This window comes from Festucalex cinctus, chromosome 10 (genome assembly GCF_051991245.1).
Source record: "Festucalex cinctus isolate MCC-2025b chromosome 10, RoL_Fcin_1.0, whole genome shotgun sequence".
NCBI lineage: Eukaryota > Metazoa > Chordata > Actinopteri > Syngnathiformes > Syngnathidae > Festucalex > Festucalex cinctus.
In genome coordinates, this window is record NC_135420.1 from 15447189 (window position 1) to 15466454 (window position 19266).

The window sequence follows — 19266 nt, forward strand, 5'->3', positions numbered from 1 at the left end:
ATCGTCAGTACGCTAACTGTATCTTTTAAACCTTTTGACAGTTAATTATGATTTCTATGGTGAATCCTTATTGTCTGTAATTTTCGGTCAGTCAAAATTTTCCTCTTCAACCATGACAATGTTGACTGTGAATCAATTTAGCGTGAATGATACATGATGGAGAAAGTGAAGCTAATTGGCTTTGAAGTTTGAGAGGTCCAAAAGTTAAAACACTTGAGTAAGAATTGCCAAGCTAGGAGAATATTTTAATATTTTCAAGAGCAGAAATAATCGTGCCATCCATTAGCTACTTTCAGAGTAAAAGTGGCCTGCGATTATTGTATTGTGAACATTTTAACAAAAGGCAGGCTTTGGTTTGACCCAGAAGTAGAAACTGGTGATAAAAATAATGCTTCAAATATGAAACTGGGATGTGAGGCTTATCAGAATCAGATGTATTGGCCAAGTATGTAAAAACACACAAGGAATTTGTCTTCGCAGTCACAACCCATTTGCGAAACACGAAAAATAACAATGAACACGGGCGGGAAGCCTGGCAGTTCGCCATTTAGCACCCTTAGGTTCTTCAATGGAACAAGTGAAACATGAGGAAGGAGGTAGGGGGGAAAAAAAAAAAAAAGGCCAATCTGTGCTATTTAAAAGGGAGCACAGTATGGACCTGGGAAAAAAAAAAATGCAAATGTTTTTTGCAAGTGGCGAGCACATATATTCATTTGATATTCCTACATTTCACTATTTATTCTCCCAGGTCAACAGACAACATGAGCTGCTGTTGACTGTCATCACCCGCGTGGGCATCGTGGTGTCGCTGGTCTGTCTGAGCATGAGCATCTTCACCTTCTGCTTCTTCCGAGGCCTGCAGAGCGATCGCAACACCATCCACAAGAACCTCTGCATCAATCTCTTCCTCGCCGAGTTAATATTCCTAATTGGTATCGATATGACAGAGCCCAGGGTAAGAGGGGAGGGCACGCACCCTAATGATTTACTTTGCATTCATTCTCTTTCACGTTATCGCCTCACAACCCCGCAAAACAAGGAAAAAAAAGACTCTTCAGAGTTAAATGGATGAGACTTTAAGTGTTGTTTGTTCCAAAGCCTCTCAGCTTGTCCCTCACATGACATGAGCAAGACAGGACCATTAATATAGATTACTAAGAAGCTCATGACAGATGTTTTTGGGTTTTTTTCCACCTCTCTTTTAAAACCAGAGTCACACTTGCTTCACTTTGCCACCAACTATTACGTCATAGGTTTCTCAGAGATAAAATATTTTCCCCCAATTAAAACCTCACTTTAGGATTAAATTGAGCTTCATTGTGTGAACACAATTTGTTATTCCTATTTTGTATTCCTCCCAATTTTTTGACACTCTTCTCCTTCAACATATTTCCTCCGATTCACATCATTTCAATATCAACATATTGTAAAAAAAAAAAAAAAAAATCACCGTTTTCCCATAATTCAAGATTGTTTTATTTTTTTAAATCTCAATATTATTTCAATTGATGCCAGATTTCCCCATAAGGTATTTATCCTTCATTTGAAAAATAATTTGCACATACCAAAAATGCCCCTTTTTTTTTTTTTTTTTAAATCCCATATTAGGATTTTTTTTACATTAGTCACTCCTCCCTCAACATTACTTGACTAATTCAAACTATTTCAACTTCATCTCATTTATTACACCATTCAAAATTTTCCAAAGCCCCAAATTCCAAATACTGTAATTACATATTGCAAATGTCTAGTTAAGAGTTTTCTGCAGATGCAAAGCTATTACTATTCACTTGATGTATGCTTTAATCTAAAACTGGTTTCATAATTTTTTAATAAATGAGTTTTTCTTCTGTAATCTGAATGTTTGTTCTGACTCAGATTGGCTGCGCTATCATTGCGGGGATCCTCCACTTCTTCTTCCTGGCTTCCTTCTCCTGGATGTGTTTGGAAGGAGTCCAGCTGTACCTCATGCTCGTGGAAGTCTTTGAAAGTGAATACTCACGGAAAAAGTACTACTACGCATCTGGTTACCTTTTTCCTGCCATCGTGGTCGGCGTCTCCGCGGCGATCGACTATGGGAGCTATGGGACAGAAAAAGCGTAAGCAAATCATTTGGGTTGTTTTTATTGGAACAAAATTGTTCAGTACTTTCTGCTTCTACCTACACTGTATGCAAATCCCCCATGGGCAGCAAAATATTTGAGCTGCTGTCGGCAGGGATATGCAGCTGTTCAATTTTTCATGTCATTTGAAAGCGTCTGACGGACTCAATGCTGCTGTGGTTTGAACGAGGAGGGGGTTCGGTGTGGCTACGTTAATGCCTTTCTGATAAAAGACCCTCATGTGACCTCTTGTTTGTAAATGCTCTGTGCAGAAAAAGCTTTTTACATATATTAATGACCACATCGTTGCTAAGACGATGAAGTGGGGCTGCTTAGGGTCCCTTGGTCTGCGCAAATGGTCATTTTGAGGTTAAATATTGATAAGAAATCATTCAATTTATCAGGCTAAAGATGATGCAAATTCTACAGATGAGCATATTAATCAATTATTTGATTAGTTGATTGTTAAAAATTTGGTCAACAATTAAATAATGTATTGTTCATATACTCCAAGGTAATGTAGTCAAAAATGCATCACAAGAAAAACTGGATTGTGTTTCTCTTTCCAAATTGAAGTGTGTATTTTGTGTCGTTCCTTCTCTCAGGTGTTGGCTAAGTGTGGATAATCATTTCATCTGGAGTTTCATAGGACCTGTCACCTTTATCATCATGGTAAGCTTTAAGTTGTATTTTCTCTGAAGAGTGAAGCTGACAGTGTGAGTGGGTGAGATGAAGGAGATGCAGGGAAGAGATTAAGGTGGAAGTGCGAAAAAGAATCAGCAGGATTTTCTATTCTCCGAACCTCCCCGCGCCAAAGAAGTTTTTTTTTGAGTCATCCGACAATAATCTCTCAGCAGCTGACACAGATCAGGGTCTGATATTGTGTCTGTACCTTTTCACGGCGCACAGGGAGGGCTACAGATGCAAGCTGTTGTTTTACAGTGAAGCGCTGTGAAGCGTGCGTTCAAGTAAAATGGCACGTTAAGATTTTATAGCTGCTATGTTCCTCCCCTGCATCAGCCTCCTTTTGTGTTGTGTGACAATTGTAAATAGCAGATGACAGCATCAGTGAAAGGCACAGCTTTGTTTGGTCAAGGACCGTTAGAGGTGAAGGACATATACCGTATGTCCCATTGAGCCATACAATTATTTACTGGTCATGACATTATTATCACCCTCTCCAGACCAGAGTGTGCGCTAACACTCTTGTAATTTGAAAAAGCAAAAAAGCAAAAAAACAAAAAAAAAACATATCATCCCTGCTTACCACAAAATGTTTTCGCTTACCCTCATGCACACTGAGATGAGGAAGCTCTGCAAACTTCTGTCTGCTTTTCCGGCCAGATGGGTTAGATTTGTTCAGCGCTGTGTTCATTATCCAGCACCATCTACAGATGCAGTGACCTCTTGTTGAGCATTAAATTTACAATGAAAATCTGCTGCAGTGAGAGAAGGGAAGAGGGCATCCGTGTCAAATCCTAGCGAGTTTCTGGTAAACCACAAGGTGCTTTGAACGCAGAGCTGCTGTGGAATTTTTTGCTTGTGTATGAGCAGATTCAATTCTCTATCCGAAGTTGATTCCTCATATATTGAAACAAAGCAGAGGAAAGTAAAAGTAAATTACTGACTAAGCCTCTGTTAATTAAAAATGTCTTCTTTTTGTTTTTGGACTATAAGTCACATTGTTTTTCATAGTTTGGCTGGTTCTTCCACTTATACTCAGGTGTGTTTTGTATATATTAAAGTTACAGCTTGGACTGACACCCAAAATTCCCGTTATCTAATGGTGGTCACTTTATTATGGCGGTTGGCGGATACTTTTGGTGCGTTAAAACTTACCACCAGTGATCAAAAGATGGTGGTAATGCAACAAATATGCCAAAATAAAGTAGAAGAACAAATGGAAGCAGAAGTCATGCATTACCGCTGGTGGCCACCTTTATACAGTACAGCATGTTAAAGAAGATGGCGGTAATGTCGCCAAATAGTTTGCCAATCGCCCAAAGAATGTAGAAGAAATAAAAGCAAAAGCGAAGGAGGTGACATGATGTGTGACATGATGCTATTTTATCATGCTTACTTACCCTGCCTTCACATGCTATGGGAAAGATGGACCTTACCACTTGGGAACTCTTAACTCATTTGCTCCCAATAACGTGTAAATACGTTTGTTTTGTTTTTTTAATGTTTTAAGTGTCTCAAAGACGTATTTATACGTTTTTGTTTTTATTTTATGCTAGAGCATGCAGAAGGCTTTGATGCAGCCTCTCAACTGCAAAGAACGGTTGCAGAAATGGTAGTTATTACACAAACGGCCAGCAGGTGGCAGCAGAGCAAAGGAGATCAACTAGGGCCATCTAGAAAAAAAGCTCAATTACTTACAACTTTAAATAGATTTGTGAAAACTGCTGAAATTTAGCTCTCTTCTAATGCTAATTGCTGCAAAACGGAAACAGATAGAAACATACTTATTTTTTCCTGATGAAAGAAGAGACTTTAATCTTTCTTTTGATAGATTCCATGTTTTTATAGCAATAGAACACAATATTCTGTGGGCCTTGCAAAATCAGTCAAAATCTAGGAAAATAGCCGGGAGCGAATGGGATTTCTTCTGTGAAAATGGCTGGGAGTGAATGAGTTAATTACAACAGAGTTCTGTTCATGTGCTTTTGTTGTTGTAGCAAAAAAATACATATAGACACTGATGTACTCTTTGCTCATAAAACTGAACAATTACGGCAAATAATGCGTTCTAAAGGACAGGACATTGAATTGTGTACGCTATGTAGTTGTCTAGATTCTAAAACTACCTGCTAGCAGACGAAAACTCCCTTATAAATATTAATATTTCTTGCCATTCACTAATCCTTCTGTGCTCTCTGTCATGTTGAAACTTGAATAGTTCTCTCAGTTTGGAAACTCGAGTACTAAAATACATTTTCAGTTGTCCAGTGGAAAAAAACGACATGAGGGGGCATTCACGTGCAATTTTCTACTCAACGTGTGCTATTTACCATAATTTCGATACCACAACATGAATTTACAGCAACAAAAGGTGCAATAACCAACCAGGATTCTACCGTTTGCCACAATGTAATGCAGAATTTCAGTTGACGTGAGCCATTTTAAACTAAAAAGAAAAATGTTTCCGTAAATAGAAGCGAAAACAATGCTACGCAATTTCATTTTGTCAAGTGGTTGCTCAAAATCATCTGGCTCCAGATAAAATAAAAATATAGACATTTCTGGATCCAGATGTTTTTATTCTGTGCAACCACTTAATAAAAGAAAAACAAAAAGAGTAAATTCAACACACCGTTTTGTTTTGGGGTTTTTTCCCAATGCACATTTCATCCCTCACATTATGTTATACCAAACAGCAGCTTGTGCTTAAACTATTTCCATCTGTCCTGCCTGACACACTGGGCTCTGGCACTCCTTTTTTGGAGCACTGTGAATAATCTAACAGCACATTTGAACACCGTTCAAGGAGTTTTCGAATGGTTGGACTGAAGCAGTCCGTGCTCTGAACATATTTCTGAACGCACCCACGACTAGAGAACCGGGGATGTTGGCTCTGCTCTCCTTGATCTCGGTTTTTGCGAAATGAATTTCCAATTTTTGGTGGAAATCAGTTCAGTATGAGTAAACATAAATATCGCAGAAAAAGTACAGTAATTCAAATTAAAGAATGTGTCAGAAGCAATGAGTAACTCTTATTTATTTATGTATTTGTTTATTTTCACTGGTTTGGAATACTCTCAGGACAAAGGTGTATAATTGCAAACCGGTACCTCAGCAAGCCTGCTTTCCTCCTCATCTTGCTCCGACAGCCACACAGGAGCGTGTTTTTCTTTTTCCAAATTGGACCCTCATTGTTTTCCAATCGTATGTTGCCTCCGTAATGATTTGCATGAAAAATGTGTCTGCAGTGGAAATGTTGATCAGGATCCCGGCGGTGATGACCGCGGAGATAGAATCATGACCCTGTGAGTCGCTAATGTATTGGAGCGGCGCTAATGTGTGACAGGAATGAGGTTTTGCAGAACTCGCTCCTCTGATTCGGTGCAACAAATGTCTCAAACAGACAAAGTACTGTGGAAAGGCTGATCTCAAGGGAGTATGCAGGAGCAAGGTTTGCCTGCACCATCAGTGACCTCAGGTTTCTCGACAAATTGGCTTTGTCCTTGTCAATGAAGGAGACCAGAAGCGGCCCATGAGCGAGAAGAAAATAAGGGGGGAAACTAAAGAAGTGTTGTTGTTTTTTTGAGTAATCTTTTGTCTCTTTTGCTTTTCTTACCACATTATTGTATACCACCAGAAGATATACAAGTACCAGTATTATACATTGAGTTAATAGTCTTCCAACTGCAAGTTACAGCTTTATTTGGAGCCACACTCACATTTTGTCTGTTTGTAGCATTTCAACAGGGCCCGAAATTGCAAATTATGCTTTGTCCTAGATTCAATGTCATTCAATTGACTGTTAACTGTTTTATTTGAGCTGACTTTATTATAGGACCCTGGTTGTTTTGTTGAATAACTTTTATGGTAAGTGTTTTTTTTAATGGGTATCCTCGGACTGGAAATGACACCAAAAAATGGCAAAAGACTGAGCTATTCATCAAAAAAATTATCATTTTTATCTTTCTTCTTATATTGAAAATAAGTCTAATTATGTACAACAGTATAATTTTGAGGAAGCAGTCTTACGCCATTTGAAGCCACCTCCAGTTTACTTCTCACATAGACTAGAGTAGTTATTCTCAACTGGCGGATTGGGACACAAATTGGATTGTTTTATATTTGTCGCCTACAAGTGTTTTTTTTGTTTTTTGTTTTTTTTTTTCCCCTCCACACACATTTTTACTATAGTTAAGACTTTACTACATTGTTAGTGTGAGTTAGTGATAGACTAGTGCATTGTGACTTTTTTGTTATTGCACTGCTGTAGAAGTCAGTGAAATAGTGCATTTAACATATCAAGTTGAACTTGTCTTTTTTGCTGAGAAAAACAGGCATGTATCAGAAATGTTATTATTTGAGGTGTAAATCATCGAACAGCGTCTCACAGGAAAACTTGCCATTGGTGTCATCAGTCAGACTATGAAAACGTAGTAGCTTTGCTCTGCGCCCTTAATTTGCTAAAATTAATCCATTCATTCATTGTGTCGGTTTCTTGTTCAACAGTTTTGTGCTGTCCCTGAATGGTAGCTTTTCTGACCGGGGGGTTTATCACAATACGGTTGTGGTTATTTATTTTTTTGCTTAACCCTTTATTATTAGGTTAGCATAGTTGATATTGTATGCATGCATACAATAAGTCGCCGACCCCTGAACTAGAGCTTTCAAATCAACTTTAAATTTAGAACATTTGATATTGCAAGATTAAGATGGAATATGGGGATTTATTTATTTATTTATTTATTTATTTATTTATTTATTTATTTATTACATGGTTCTTTCTGTAAAACGGCACCAACATAGTCATGAGAATATCAAATATATTAATGAATTTTTGATACCTCTGCATTTTACTTATGTTATGGAGTTGGATCCCAAAAACGCAGACACAAATAAGATTTTAACTCTTTATGCGCATAACATTGAGAGGCGTAGAACAAACTTGACTAGATAAGAAACAACGAGAATGTATCGAGAATTACGAGATGCTAAGCTAACTAATTCGACAAAAACACACCCTTCTCAGACAGGCTTATATAGACAGCGATCTGATTGGTTGTGGCTCGACATGTGGGTAACAGGACTGGAATTATCTGATTTGCTGTTGACCAGATAAAGAGATTAAAGATTCCTGACATCACAGCTTCTGACATCACATAGCGTCTTACCAGTTGAAACTAGATGCTGTAGATGTTACATCAGTTCAAAACAGACACTTGACCTCACGGCCATGACCCAAACATAACCCTTGCATGACCCTAGTCGTGATAGTAAACATAACCCTTACATGACCCTAGTCATGACAGCACCCCACTCAAAGGTGGACCCCTATGTTTAAACATAACCCTTACATGACCCTAGTCATGACAGTAAGCATAACCCTTGCATGACCCTAGTCACGACAGTAAACATAACCCTTGCATGACCCTAGTCATGACATTACTTAAGTCACTTTCTTATGTCATTTGTAGCTAAAAATAAACATTTAACATTTATCAACATTTTGTATTCACTTCAAATCCTAGTTTAGCAAAAATATTTAGATGATGTGGTTATGACACACTGCACTTGTGTGCATTTCCAGTTTCCCTCCTAGCCTTACACGATATAGCAGGCTGAAACAAAAGCTGGTGGAAGGCACTTAGATCATTGGCCTCTCTGGGCACGGAGGGTATTAGCTCCATGAAAGGGGTACATGGAAGTAATGAGTGTACGCTTGTGGTAGTTGGGGGTAAGCCATTAGTATGCTTGAGCTCACATGAACACAAGGCCTTTTGGATCATGACACGTCGCAAGCAGTTCTTATCATGTGGACAGCTCCATCTGCACCTTTAATATTTTATCCCCAGCAGTTCATTTGGAGTTCAGTGTGTACACACGCAGGCTACCTCAGAAAACGTGAAGTGGGGGGATGGGGGTGGGGGAGGAAGCTTTCTCCTGATGTCCCAGTGTGGCAAGGTTGCTTCTGCATGGCTTGCAGACAGAAAAGACAGTGAAGGATGGAGGACGAAGGAGGATCCCCCAGGGAAGCGTGTTGGTGGGGGTTTTTGGGGACATGTGCCGCGCAGCTAGGTTACTTTCAAGCTCTGTGTCACTCTCCACTGTCTCATTGGATCCATGTCACCACTCCGGGCTGTGTGAAAAGGGGCTTTTCAAAAGTCCTCCTGTGCTTTGCTCACCCTCCCCCACCGCCATCCCCAGTCGCCGCCGTTTGACTCATGCCGGCGGATGATGGAAATAATAGCTGATACCTGCGAAACAAAGCACAGATTGGTTGCCATTTGTGATATAAACCGAGGCACTCGATTCAGCGTTCTCTCCTCACCCTCCCTCTTTCATACAGCCTGCGTTATTGTGTTTCGCACCATGAGTTGATTGCATGAGCAGGGGTGATGTATCGATCACAGGCAGTCTTTTCATAGGAGAACACGCACACACACACAAAATCTGTTTAAGAACGAGTGGCCATGGTCTGAGTGGCACCCACAAAGGTCATTTATTTCATTCCGTCCCACCGTGCAATGCATGCATCTCCATTTTATTCTTGGCAGGCTTTGTTATGCTGTTGATAGCCAAGCACTTAAAAGTTATGTTTGAAAGTCTGCCTACATGTGTTGTCTTTGATAGGCACACGCACTCCAATTCATCTTTCTCAGATATTCCTCGCAATTTTTTTTTTTCTTTAAGGTTCGCCTGCTCGTTTGAGCGTATGAACACGCTGGGTCGGGGTCTACTTTGTTCCAGAATAAATATTTTTTGAAGTGAATTTATTTGAAGCAGCTCCTCTCTGTCGGTCTATCTAAGCTTTGTGTCTCTAAATCACAGTATTGATTTTCGAACTAACAAAAAGAAAAGAAAAAAAACTCTCTGAACTCTCAGCACGTCAGATTCTTTTTTTTTTTTTTTTATGTGCCACTGATTCCCTTAAGGTTTAATACACTAGCCCCTCCCTCTCCTCTTCATCTCTCCTATTTGCGGTCTTTTCTCCAGCATGCAGAGGAATCGAAAAATGTACAATGCTCCCTTAAGCCTTTTGTAGCTGGTTCTAATATTTCGGTATGTGCATGGAATGATGGCGTTGTTTTGTACAACAAGAAGGTTTCTTATTACCTCTTCTCCTTTTTGTTCCCCTCTGAATTCCTCAGATTGAGGAGCCAGTTGTCTTTTTTTTTTTTTCTTCTCTGATGGATTTTAATGCTTTCCCATGCTTTTATTGATATAGAATGACACTAAATTTGGCGCCAGTTGGCCCGTCTTCTCTCGACTGAAGCGATAGATGTTTATTGGATTAGTCTGTGGACATGCAGGATTGGCTCCCTCCTCCTTTATTTTGAAACTTTGATCCAGGATCAACCAAGATCTCTCTTTTTTTTTTCCCCTTTTCTCTGTGTCAGTCATTCATCTTTATGTATTAATGCTGCCTTTTCTCTGATTTGACAGCTCAATCTGATCTTCCTGGTCATCACCATGTACAAAATGGTGAAGCACTCAACCACCCTGAAACCAGACTCGAGCCGACTGGAGAATATCAAGTAAGTCAAGTCTCCACTGCAAAATGGCCACATCCTGCTTATCAGCAATATAACACTGCTGCTATTCTACCACTGCCCACGAAAACGGAGGCTCTTTCACTCCTGAGGAAAACCTTTTTTCAAGAACTTATTCAAGCAATACCTCTTTTTAAGTATCTCACGTTTTAAAAATGGAATCATGAGTGTAACCTGTCTTGTCAAAAGCATATCTGTTTTGTGAAATGTTGGTCCACTTCCAATATCTGTCTTAGGAATCAGTGCAAAACCATTGGAAAGAGAGGGAATCCAGTTGCATGGCCAAATTGGAACTAAAAAACTTATTTTAAACTGTCAAAAACATAGATAAGGGGTGGATGACTGGTTAGCACGTCCGTCTCCCAGTTCTGAGGTCTCCGGTTCGAGTCCAGGCTCCGGCCTTCCAGGGTGGAGTTTGCATATTCTCCCCGTGCCCGCGTGGGTCTTCTCCGGGTACTCCGGTCTCCTCCCACATTCCAAAGACATGCATGGCAGGTTAATTGGGCGCTCCAAATTGTCCCCAGGTGTGCTTGTGCGTGTGATTGTTCTTCTCTCTGTGTCCTGCGATTGGCTGGCAACCAGTCCAGGATGTACCCCGCCTACTGCCAAAAGTCAGCTGAGATAGGCTCCAGCACTCCGGCAACTCTTGTGAGGAATAAGCGGTCGAAAAAATGGATGGATGGATAAGTATAGATAAGTCAACTACCATTACTTATAAACAGTCTAAACTTGAACAAAACTTTGACAAAGCCGCAATGAAATGATTTAAAGATCAGTTTCCAGATTTATTTATTTATTTATTTTAATACAGAGGTGTCCAAACTATGGCTTGCGGGCCATTTGCGGCCCACCATCCATCTTTCAGCGGCCTGTGGAATATACTAAAATTCCATTTTGACAAAGAAAATAGGTGGGGCTTTGCAAAAATGACATCCAAGGAGTGGGGGATATGGTACATGAGGCTTACCACTACTACTAATGAATGTATTTTAGATACTGTTGAGCTTTTTCGATATGCAAATATTCAAATTAACTATTTACAATTAAAATGACATTTTTCAGAACACTGGTGAATAAAGATAATTTATTTTAGAACCAAAAAATGGTTTCCATCACTTCCTGCCAGGTCAACAGTGTGAACATATCACATTAATGATTCCAAAGTAACTATTTTAGACGACCGATTATCCTTAGAATGCAGAGATGGGATTCAGCTGCTGCTCAGTGCAATGGTGAATGTATTGTCATGGGATGCAGGGTCACCACCACTACCACCTCAAAATCTTGAAAAATCCCAAAGTATCACATTTATCACACTTATAGAAAGCTGTTCAGATGGCAGATTTTTACAATATATAAATAATATTAATTGCTTCATTGACTGATTTTGGTGTGTTTAACAAAGTGGAAAAATCTTTTGATTGTTCTTTGTGTGACCCTCGGAAGAAAACGTTTGGACACACATGTTTTAACATGTACAGTACGTGGCATCAAGAATTACATCCCATTTCTATTGGTGCAAAAACCAAGCCCTTTTAGGGCTTTATTTATTTGCGATATTGGGCAATAGTGAGCAGGAATTGAACGTCAACTGACAACTAACTGGCTTCTTGCTTCTCCAAGTGAAAGCAGAGCCCGGAGTGTGGAAAACAAGCAAGTAGCCCTAATGAAAGCATTTTAAATCAGTGAGGCTGCAATTTGCTCTTTGTCTGTAGCCCCTTGCACTTGTTCACCAAACCATCACGTAAGTGTCGTTTATGAGAAGCTCACGCTGTTAAATCGCTAATCTGCGTTCATCAACACTCAATATACTGTAGCTTGGCTTACTTTACGCTGGCTAATTTAACCATCAACCCCCCCCCCCCTCCCCACAGGCACCCCAACCTCCACACACATACACTTTTAGTGAGTGCGGAGTGCAGAGTCTATTGCGTCATTACTGGCGGATGCAGCGTTTCGTTCCCAAGCCACTGAATTAAACTTAAATTGGAAGTCAAGTCGTTTGATCCATCTTAGGTGGCGGCCATTTTGCCACCTGCTGTGAAATAAAAATGACACCACAGTTGCTCAGGTGACGACCAATCATGCTTGCGTACGTCACATGACCAGACTTGGTAAACAGGTCAACCGTGATTGGTTGTTACCTGAGCTTTGAGCAACTGTGATGTCATTTTCTGTCGACGGTAAGTGGCAAAATGGCCGCCCACTGAGATGACGGGTGAGTTTTGCTGCTTCATCATCTTTTTGGGACATTTGACTTTGGAATTTGAACTGTATTCTCTATGATCCGGATGTACTGACCCAAATGTTGCACATGTTGGAGCTCAGATGTGGTGGTGTGTTCTGCTTCCAACTTCAAATTGAAAAAGAATGACACAAATCACTTTCACCTGCTCATTGGCAAGGGTACAGCGGAAAAGCTACCATACGTTTGAGATGAATTCAGATTTTCTTCTGGTTTTATTTTTTATTTATTTTTAAATCACAAGCCGTTTTCACAAAACCACAGTAGACGATTTGCTTCTGGACTTTTTCAGAAACTGTAATTGCTTGTTTTTTTTGCATCCATTTGAAAACAGAATTTACAGGCGGCTAATCAGGGGTTACATGGTGCTCATCTTTAACAGTGCAAGGGCAGCAGTTCTTGCTAATTTCATTGTGATTTCATTATTTACTTTTGCGAGCAAATGTGTGCAGCATGACAGCGCTGCGGTGAATGCGCAATCAAGAAGAACAGACAGGAAAGCGGCTTATTTACGCACCCGGGTGTATTTGAGCTCTTCCACTCTCATATTAAGGAAACCACAATTTGTGCCTTTGTGCTGGAAACCTTTCTTTTCAGATTGTTTATTCCTGCAAGGATATTTCGTTTATTAATAGCGTCATTGTGGTCTTTTTGTTTGTGTTCACATGGCAGTGTCTCTGCATGTTGCATGGAAAAGCAAATTTAACACGCAGCCTCTCCTTTCTCTTCTGTCACTCTCTTCTCTGTGGGGCAATCCATGCCAGTAATTATCACGTTTGTGACGGCTACTATAATACCGATTTGCCTGGGTAAGCTTTGATTTTATACCTCGGCTAATTATACACACACATAGTCATGTAAATGTAACAAGACATGGTCAAACATGGCCTAAGTATGCTGCAACCGCATGTTATTATTGACAAAGCTTTGCTGGCCAACCCTCGCTGTGATCTAATTGTGCTTCTCTCTTCCTGCTTCTCATGCTAGCTATGAAGATAATAAACAGTTTATCAAGTAAGGACGCATTGACCAGAACTCCTCAATTTCTCCTTAATTCTATTTCCTCTCCTGCTTCTTTCTCTTACCGGGTCATCCGTCCTCCTCCCAGGCAGCAACCTTTAAACGAATCATGTCTGTCCTTGTGAATGCTTCCTCTCACTCTGTACATCGTCTTGTTGTTGTATGTTTGTGGCGACTTCCCACACCAGGTGGTGTTTGCCCTTTCTCCTTGAACTCTTTCCTCATCTGCTGGTAGTTACTTGTTCAGTTTAGACACATAGATAGATGAATTGTGCTGTTTGTTTCGATAAAACTTTACTGGCTGTGAAAAGGTCAAAATGGGAATAAGCTCGAGCATGTTTGTGTGTTTGTAAGGTATCAGAATTTAAATCAATCTACATGCTTCTTTTTTTTTTTTGATAATATTATAGTACCGGTATTTGTAGGTACAGGAATTTTGGCCTGGATAAAAGGAAATATTTTCCATTTTTTGGAATTTTCTGGACATTTTAAGCATTGTACTTTGGACATGGGCTTATTTTGCTAACAAAGTGACAGAACAATGAAAAAAAAATGGAGTGTTAGCTTTTCATAGGGATGTTCAATACCACTTTTTTTTTGTCAGACAGATACCAATCCAAGTACTCAACTCTTGGGTAGTCAAACATACCGGTACCACTACTACTTTTGGTACATTTAAAAAAAAAAATAAAAAAAAAGAGAAAAGAAAAGTAGTTTTAAAGAAAGACCTACACATCCCAATACTGTTTATCATTTTTACTTAAATTGCATGAAATTAATGGCAGTTTTCTATTCTTCTAAATTCTATTTTTGGTCATTGGCAATTAATTTAATACACAATTCTTTGGGGTTTAAGCAGTATTATGCACTGCACTTATTGTAATTCAAAGTCTGTGGTTTGTGTTACAGTACCTTATTTGAATTGTGGATGGTTGTTTTTAAAATAATATTTGTATTGAATTTTTACTACACAATACTTTGTGATGTTTTTTTTTTTAATTTAATCTTGCTCACAAGAAATACACACAAAAAATAATACTAAATCTAATAACATATCTAAAATTGAAGCATTTAAAAAAAAAAAAAAAAAAAAAAACCTAATAAAAGCAGATTTTTCGGCCGATCACCGACATCAGTGGGGAAAAACAAAACAAAAAAACTGACTGCCAATTCGATCAAAAGATGGAACAATGTATCTATTTAAACAATTTTTATGTTTACTGTACAGTTGACTACCATCATTGGGAAAGGGACTGGTCCAGACCACGAATAGTAAAACCACGTTTGATTGAAGTACAATTAAACCCAAAAAGTCTTCAAAAAACAAAACAAAACACTGATAAATATAGAATATAATATGTAATTTCTTATTTTGCAGAGTTGATCATGCCGTCATTGATCAATTGGGAAATTTACGACATTATAGCTGATCACTGATTTTGCATAAAATGCAAAATATCGGCCGATCCTGATCCAAAGTGTAATGAGAACTAACAAAGCCGCTCTGAAAACGAACTACATTAAAACAATTAAAAATAAAAATACTCAAAACCAAATAAAACCTAACAAAAATTCAAAAATGATTATAATATTGATAACAGTCGAGGATAAGCGTTGATTTAAATTTTTTGGTCATTTGGTTAAGATTTATACTGAAGAACAAACTTGCATCTGACTTAAAAGTCCATTTTGGAGCAGATCTGAACAATACAAAGAATTACACTAGAATTTTTTTCTTTCTACTTTTTTTTTTTTTTTTTTCCCCCAAAGTTGTATTGTTTCAAGTAATCATGTTAGAATTACCTGCCCCTGCAATTTTTGCTTCACTTTTATTCAGTCATGGTGGAGGTCTGTGCTGGACAGAGTGACATTCTATTTTTTATTGGTTTGCTCGCATTTGCTTTACAGCTTTACTGTCCCCTTCCCTAGCAGCGGCCCCTTTTATTGATTTATCAGAGCCATGTAAGCTATTCATACAGACTGCAATGTTGTCTCCTGTTTGTTTTTGTCATCTTCCAGATCTTGGGTCATGGGGGCCTTTGCTCTGCTCTGTTTGCTGGGCCTGACGTGGTCCTTCGGTCTCTTCTTCATCAACGAGGCCTCCATTGTCATGGCGTACCTCTTCACCATATTTAACGCCTTCCAGGGGATGTTTATCTTCATTTTCCACTGCCTCCTCCAGAAAAAGGTAGCTTTCCTGTCTTGAGGCAGTGCTCAGCAGAACGTCTTGAAGATTTCTGGTGAGTCGTGTTTGTGTGCTCTCGTAGGTCCGCAAAGAGTACAGCAAGTGCTTCCGTCACACGTACTGCTGCGGAAGGCTGCCAACTGAGAGCTCGCACGGCTCGGCGAAGACTTCCACTACACGGACAAGCGCACGCTACTCGTCTGGTACCCAGGTAGATCGTCAGGCGTGCGCAAGCGGATTCACGAGCCGCATCCTCCGAATTTCACGTTGCTTTCTTTTCTGCCGCTGCCTTTTAGATTCTGCCACTTTTCTCACTAACGTCATGTGCATGTGAAATACTTTGTATTCGGTATTGCTCCATATTTCACTTTGGGTCAAGCCAAAATTACATGATTGCCTCTGTGATTGCTGGATCGGAATGTAGATTGAAAAAAGGATGGGCATTTTACTGAATTTCCTTTCTTCCCTGTGCTGAAGGATCAAAGTCAAACACAGTCTGTTTTGTGACACAGGTTGACTTTGAAGTTAAACACTGAATAATAAAGGCAAATCAAACTAAAATAAAATATATCTACTCGTCCAAAAGATGGCTGACAGATACATAGTGGAGATGGAGCCGAAAGGTGTTCGCAGAGCATCCTCTGCTGACATATTACACTGGGGAACAATTTTGAAAAAAGAAAGAAAGAAAGAAAAAAAAGTTGAGTTCGATTTTTATGCTAACTAAAATTGCCATTCTGTTTCCATTTTTTTAGCATTTTATTTTATTTTTTATTTTTTTTTTTTAATCCACAGCATACCCTCCCAATAAGTAAAATCCCACTAATTAGCTGTAGAAAGACTGTAGTAAGAATGATTCCAAACTGACTCTTACGTGGCAACTTGCACAGTCACAAATGAGACCACACTACCAATAGGTCATTACTAACAATTAGAGGTGTCAGGCGATTAAAATATTAATTGTAATTAATCTGAATTTACAATAAAATGTAGTTTTTTTTAAATAATTTTTCATACTCTTGTTAACATAAAAATGGGAAGAAATGTTATCCTAAAAGAAATATGGTTGCATTTTTGTTTGTCATTTATACAGTAATATCATAACAATACACAGCATTCTTTTAAAATTAAAAATATGTACCGTACCGTAAAAAAACAAGTCTGACATTGATTTGCGTTGGTCAAAACATAGTATAATTGTGTTTAGACAATGGTGACAGCTCAGTGCATTTTTCTTTTCATATTAAGAGCTGACTAATTTTTAACATGAAGTAACATGCTTGTTTACAGATATTGATAGTGTAAGTATCTGCAAACAGAAAGCTAGCATAGTAGGAATTAAGAGGATTAGTGCTAGCTTTTTTGTTTAACCTTTTAACCATGGGCAGACCATTGTAATTTCTATTACAATTTGTACTTTTTTTATTGTTGTTGTTTTAAAAGCTTGTAACTATTCCATCATAGTGTTTTATTGAGACACATACACATCCTTTAAAAAAGGAAGAAAAAAAAGAAGAAGAAGAAAATAGGGGTCCTATAGCTCAAAAACTTGCCATGATCGAGAAAAACTGAGCTCATGTTTGGATTCGGCACTCAAAATTTAGTTTAAAACAGCTGTCTGATGTAACTCAACAAGAATTATGTTCCCCAGTGTCACAGCTAAAGCTAGAATAAAATCATGTCTGTCTGGAAAGCTTCTACTAGCTTACAACAGAGTCTTCCATAATGTTTGGATAAAATTAACATGGTGTCCTCTTGGTTACATTATATGAATAATCATTTCATAAAGTATGCCCATACCTACCAGAAACCCTTCCTTAATATGTTTAACAAGCGATTAACGTTAAAGGCATTCACTTTCAAAAATACTTTTAAGACAGTGGAGACAGTGTCGCTGTAATTATAAAACGTGGGCGGAGGAAGACGGTGGCACACATCCCACAAAATGAAAGTGGATGTGAGCGGCGGGCTTGTTGAAAGTCCTAATGACTGTCCCTTGTTGACCTGACAGAGTCGAATCAGGAGAATGTGGAATGACACCGTAAGAAAGCAATCCGAGTCCTCCTTTATCTCAGGTGACATCAACAGCACCTCCACCCTTAACCAAGGTCAGTTCGCACCTCGTTTCTCTGCACATCTCTCACGCACACTCTTATGCACACATTTCATCACCCGTTTTAAAAATACTCCTCCGCGCCGGCGCCAAAAAAAAAGGATGGTACCTCGGGTAATCGTAATAAATGGCTGCCGCTTGAAAAGACAGAGCAGTGCGGTCGGAAAAGGGAAAAGAAATTATCTCGGCCTTCCATGATCAAAATCCGTCTTCAAATAATCTGGCCAGTCAGTCTTAAAGTGGGGCGAGGATAGAACATTTCTTATTGAAGTGCTGGCTGTCCAAACGACATACGGTGAACACGCCAAGCTCACATGTCGACAAAACTAAAAATGAGGAAACAATGTTATTTTAAGGAAGAAGCCATTTGTTGCCTGGCATCTGCGAGGTGACCTCGGTTCCTTTCAAAGGGCGAGGGTGGGTAAAATATAAAAGAAGTGTCATTTATTATTTAGCTTGAGCACAAATATGACGATGAGAAGATGATGTTCAACTCTGGCTGACCCGGAGCGCTTAGCGTGTTGCTCGGCTTTCTGCTGCCTCTTAAAATGGCTTTTTGGAGCATGTGAAGGAAAAGCGGGCCTATTCCGAGGCAGTTCACATCCCGCCCTGCTTCCATGCCAATTCCTGCACATCTCTGCCTTGGCTCTCTCTTTTTTTTTTTTTTTTTCCACTGTCACTTCTTACAAGGTAACTCACTGCCACCTCCGGCTCCCAGGCACATTTTGACTCGCTCATACACCTCTAACAAAATACAAGTCGAGCTTTTCTCCCCACAGTGCCGAGCCGTGAAGTTGTTAATGTAAAGGTTAGATATTGATCACTCCGGGGCGTAGAAAGCGAGCTACCCTGGAGAGCCGCTGCACTAAACGAGGGCTCCGGCTCCTGGAAGCGCTTCCTGTCATTAAAAGCATCCCTGAAGTCTTCCCAACAGACAGACAGATGGCATTTAACACAGGTGATTAATGGCACTGGAGTTGCCTTCGTCGCTTGAAATACATTAGAAGCTGGTTAAAAAAAGAAACGGACAGGAAAATGTGCTATGGAGGAGAAATATAAATCGAAATGATTGTATAAAACTCTTGTGTAATGCATTTGGTGTCCAAATGACGACCTGGGGGCAATTTGTGGCCCACCAACTGTTTTCTATAAGAAAATAGTACTGTCAAAGTTAAAGCATTAACGAATTCATTAATCACAAAACATTATCACATTAATCATGTATTAATGTAGATTAATCACACTATTAATGATCCTTTAGCTGACAGTGGAGGGTTATGTTAATGGTATAACATGTTGTGCTTTAGCAAACAACAAAACTACATGCATTAAAGTAAAACATTTAATAAATGACTGCGTATGATACTCAG

The 19266-nt window shown here is 39.2% G+C and overlaps 1 protein-coding gene across 1 annotated transcript in view; it reads left to right on the forward strand.

The window, feature by feature from the left end:
- adgrl2a (adhesion G protein-coupled receptor L2a) overlaps nt 1-19266 on the forward strand; it is a 271298-nt gene that overhangs the window by 242820 nt on the left and 9212 nt on the right. Inside the window, exons 25-33 of the mRNA XM_077534344.1 lie at nt 749-955; nt 1879-2099; nt 2708-2774; nt 10227-10318; nt 13343-13387; nt 13566-13592; nt 15618-15786; nt 15866-15994; nt 17795-17891. Coding sequence (XP_077390470.1) covers nt 749-955; nt 1879-2099; nt 2708-2774; nt 10227-10318; nt 13343-13387; nt 13566-13592; nt 15618-15786; nt 15866-15994; nt 17795-17891 — 1054 coding nt within the window. The remainder of the gene's footprint in view (nt 1-748; nt 956-1878; nt 2100-2707; nt 2775-10226; nt 10319-13342; nt 13388-13565; nt 13593-15617; nt 15787-15865; nt 15995-17794; nt 17892-19266) is intronic.